Genomic DNA, 4,324 nt, shown 5'->3' with positions numbered 1-4,324 from the left:
TCAGCCAATTACACTCCAATAGTTAACCAGGCAATACTAAATCATGTTCATCAAGCTGGCTTATACTGACCCAGCTTCAAAAGAGCTAATACAGTTTATCCATCTGTCACCAGTGGCTTCGATCAGCAGCTCCTTAAGATTCTGACAAATTCAATCCAAGTAAAGATTTGGAGGGGGGAAAAAAAAAAAAGGATATGCATATCTTGTTGATGGATATGCAAACTTAGAAGTGATCAGTACAATCACTGACTAAAGCCAGACATCTTCCCAGACATCAGTGAGGGCATGTGGCTCCAGCTTTTTCAAAGAAAAACAAGACTGCAAATAAATTGAGGAAAGGCAAAGCACAGCATTACCTGTTAACTCTCCTAGGACATTTTTCTGGCTTTATATCCAACTCATAATGGTAGATATCTATTTTAGGAATGTCCATTTCAAAGAAGTTGGCCTGCAGTTTGATTGTTCTCCCAGAAGTGCCAAAATCTGGTCGAGGAGGAGGTTTAAAGGCATATCCCTGTATTGGTGGTGGCAACGGGGGAGGAGGTGTGAGCACTGTAAAAGAGAGAAAGCACAAGTTAGCCATCAGCTGTCTCAAATTGACATTTCAACAAATTTACAGGCTATGGGCAGTGAAGCTCAGCACATTTAAACCATGAGTCTAAACAACCTAAAAAATAAAAAAAAAACCCCAAACCCCACTTTCAGGAGACCATGAATCCCTTTTTTCCTCTTTCTTTCTCATGCTGGTTCACCATTTGTTGTATTTCCTAGACTCAATTACTGAAAACAATCTTAGAATCAGTTGCATTTTCCTATACCACAAGTCAGCTGGGTAGGAATTTCACAGGCCAAGCAGGGAAGCAAGAAACAAGATTTTCCTTGCAGGGAAGAATCTTCATTTCAAAACAGACCTAGCCACATTTATTCGAGCAAACACCTGTAAAATGGAGTTTCCACCACGTTCCTCTGTGCTGCAGCTCTCTGCAAAAGCCTGTATTAGAACTAAACTATATCCTACTGCTTCCTTCACACAGAAAACAGAGCAAATACTCTACTGCTGCTGTGCTCAATTCTTGAGCTCAAACATCAGCTGTTGCTCAGACAACATGAAGCAGAAGCACAATGGCTGCTTGCTGTTGTTTCAATCCAGGAAAGTTCACTAAAAATCCACAGAGAAGTGCATAAGGTACCAATATGAGTATTCAAAACTCCTGCAGCCTCAGTGCTCAGATGTTCTGTGCTCTGGAGCAATAAGAACTTGCAGCAAACTCTTCACATGTGAAATAACCCAGGAGGTTTCTCATTACTTATGTAAGAATCCAGGTGTGGTTTCCTGGATTATCAAATTCAGTTCTCTGCTGGCACCAAAAACAACTCACATGCCTTCATTAACACATCTGTCACCACTTTTCCACTCTGGATTTCTCTACTGGAAAGCTGTTCCAGAACTGTGATGCTCTAATGCTCAGAAAACATCCTTCCATTTTAATTTATTGGTAGGTTATATTCACTGGCCTTCATCTTGAGTACTCCTCACTGTACTTTCAGATTCAAACCAAATTCCCATTTAATACTAAATTCTAGGCTATAGTCCTTCTGTTAGTCCCTGCTCATAAATCAGGCTTCATCATTCTCATCCTTCCAGTCATTTTTCAAGCCAGTGCATTTTGAGCTCACCTTTCCTGGAGAAGACTAAGTGATAATCACACTGCTGCTTCCACCTCTCAACTGGAAAAGGCAGATTAAGGAGCCCTAAACTGCTTTTGCCTGCTGTACCACTGCCTTGTAAAGGTCATCCAGCGACCACTCAGTGCATGTGCACCCATTTCAGTTGCTGATGATCATCCCCCAGCTCCCTATTAACTCCCAGCTACATTGTCTTTAATATACGTACTTTTCTAATCCATATCTATTACCCTGCTTCTTTCTCAATGATGCTCAGATTCTCCTTTTCCTGACAATGCCTCCTATACCTCTTGATGAATTTTCATGTACTTATTCCTAAAATTTATGCAATGTTTGCTAATGAAATAGTAAGGCCATTCCCGACATTAATAGCATCAATTCCCCACTTTACCCCTCAACACTGCCCAGTTTTCCACTCATGAGTATCTCCTTATTTTTACCACCCTACTAACTGTCAGCACCTATTTCCCCATGCACCAAATACTTAATCCGATTTGACAGTGGGAAAACTATAGACGGTTTTGTTACTATTTTTTGAAAATCTTGTTTCTGATCTTGTCTCCCAAACATATTCTGAGGCATTCACCCTTTTAATTCAAGCTACTGAAATCCAATTTCCTTCTTTCCCTCCCTTTTAGAAACATTGCCATTAAAGACTCTGGTTCTCCAGCACTAACTCAATCAACACATTAAAGTCACTTCTTGCTGAAGATCTGCATTTCCATGACATAAAACTTCATGTTTCAGTACTTCAGTTTTGCCTTCAATGGCAATACAGCAATTTTCATTTGAGTATTATTCATCCACATTGCTTTTGCAGTGTCAACAGCTACCCTGAAAAATGGAGCCAAGTATCACCTTAGCTCTTAACTGTAACCCAGTCTTGCCACAAGCAGCCCATCTGCCTCTGCATCTGACCTTATCCACCTCCAAACCTGAAGGAAGACAGAACACCCAGCTCACTGATTCTGCTCAACCTTTAGGTTTTTTTTTTCTAAATTCCTACACATATTGACTTCTAAGACATCAATTTTCATCTCTTCCAAACACTTCCAGGCCCTCTGCTTACTTCACATTTTTCTGATGGTGATTAACTCGATCAGGTGGCCCTGCAGTCACCATATCCCCCTGTCTGGTGTGACAAATTCACACTGTCTGTGCCATTAGGTGGAAAGAATCCTCTGCTGTAGATAGGACACCTAACAAAGTTATTTATGGCATTATCACTATAGCTGGGAAGTAACAGAAAAAATACTCCCACAAATATTTGTACTTGCAATACACCAAAGGTTGCTGCGATCCACCTCCAAATCTTATCAGGAGGATGTGCACAAAGCAGCCACCTCTACTCCTCCAGAATCCTGTTTGCCATCACTTTTCCCCCTCAAAAAAATTTTAAAATAATGTGTCTCCCACATATGTTTTCAGTCACTCTGTTGCCGAATCCTTCACAGATCACCACTGCACACATTTTTATTTCCATCTTTCCGTAAAGCAATGTTCCCATGAAAATTATGTCCTAGTCATTAACTTTATTCTGTGATTTTTGTGTATTTCCATGATTGCCATTAGAAAACATTTTAATTTTCTGCCCAGGCTCCTGTATTTTAACATTTCCATTTCTTCTTATCCACACTCTGCATTCCACACATTGCCTTACCACTATTACCTGGCCAAGTGTTATCAATATATTGATTTCCCTTCTCTTTCCTGATGATTTTTATGCCTTCTAAATTTCTGTATTACTGCCACATCCTAATTCCACTGCCCTTCCTTTTCAGTGCCAGATTTGGTAATGACTGATTTTCAAAACTACAAAAAATTTAAACTTAAAAATTGGAAGTACAAAGACAAGCATGAGGGAAGGGGACACACATCCCCAAGCTATTTATGCTGCCAAATTAAGTAATTTTGTAATTAAGCAATACATCCTCCTCCTGTTTTAAAATGGGATTGTTTACTGCTTTACAGGGGTGTAACAAAGCCATATCTGTAAGTGTTCAGGGATCAACATGAACACATATTGCTCAATAACACCACTACATTCCTCCACTGGAGTTTCAGTGACAGTGAATAAAAGTGAAGGTTCAGCCACATTTTTGAGAATAAGAAATGCTGAAAGAAGCACAGACTCCTGGGTAAAGATGTGAACGCAGTTTTATAACCTGCATGACTCACAGAGATAAAAAAGCACCAAGCTGTCCAGAAAGCAGGACCACTGCCACCCTCTATTTTAATTTTAAACAGTTTTTTCAATTATTTGGGTTTTATGATCCAATTAAAGGAAAAAAAAGGGGGGGAAAGCTATTTCTGGCTCAACTCCCAAGGCAAAACTTATTTAGGGCAGGGTGTTGCTTCAAGGAGATAAGTAGTGTTTATTAAACAGCAGCAGTGACCCGATAAGCGCTCAACCTACATTTCTGCCGCCTAAAACAGACACGTATGTGTCAACTACAGCGCTGAGGGGTGGGAACCAAACTTCAGGGGAAAAGAACTAAATATTGCAACCACTGAGCTGAATTCACTTTTTGGACTACTGCCTCAAATTAAGAATGCAAAATCAAATTATCTTATGTAGAACTTACTACAGCAAGCAGCTGTGAAGGGTAGAATCACAAAATACTGAATTTGGTTCTGA

The 4,324-nt window shown here is 39.9% G+C and overlaps 1 protein-coding gene across 3 annotated transcripts in view; it reads right to left on the bottom strand.

The window, feature by feature from the left end:
- AGO2 (argonaute 2, RISC catalytic component) overlaps nucleotides 1-603 on the bottom strand; it is a 39,688-nt gene extending 39,085 nt beyond the window's left edge. For all 3 annotated transcript variants that reach the window (XM_017746662.1, XM_008643070.2, XM_017746663.1), the window contains exon 1: nucleotides 357-603. In XM_017746662.1, coding sequence (XP_017602151.1) covers nucleotides 357-583 — 227 coding nt within the window. In that variant the 5' untranslated portion in view covers nucleotides 584-603. The remainder of the gene's footprint in view (nucleotides 1-356) is intronic.
- Nucleotides 604-4,324: the final 3,721 nt, after the last annotated feature.

This window comes from Corvus brachyrhynchos, unplaced genomic scaffold (assembly GCF_000691975.1).
Source record: "Corvus brachyrhynchos isolate BGI_N302 unplaced genomic scaffold, ASM69197v1 scaffold89, whole genome shotgun sequence".
NCBI classification, from domain to species: domain Eukaryota; kingdom Metazoa; phylum Chordata; class Aves; order Passeriformes; family Corvidae; genus Corvus; species Corvus brachyrhynchos.
The sequence above is the reverse complement of the archived record's forward strand: the minus strand, read 5'-3'. Positions and strand labels throughout refer to the sequence as shown.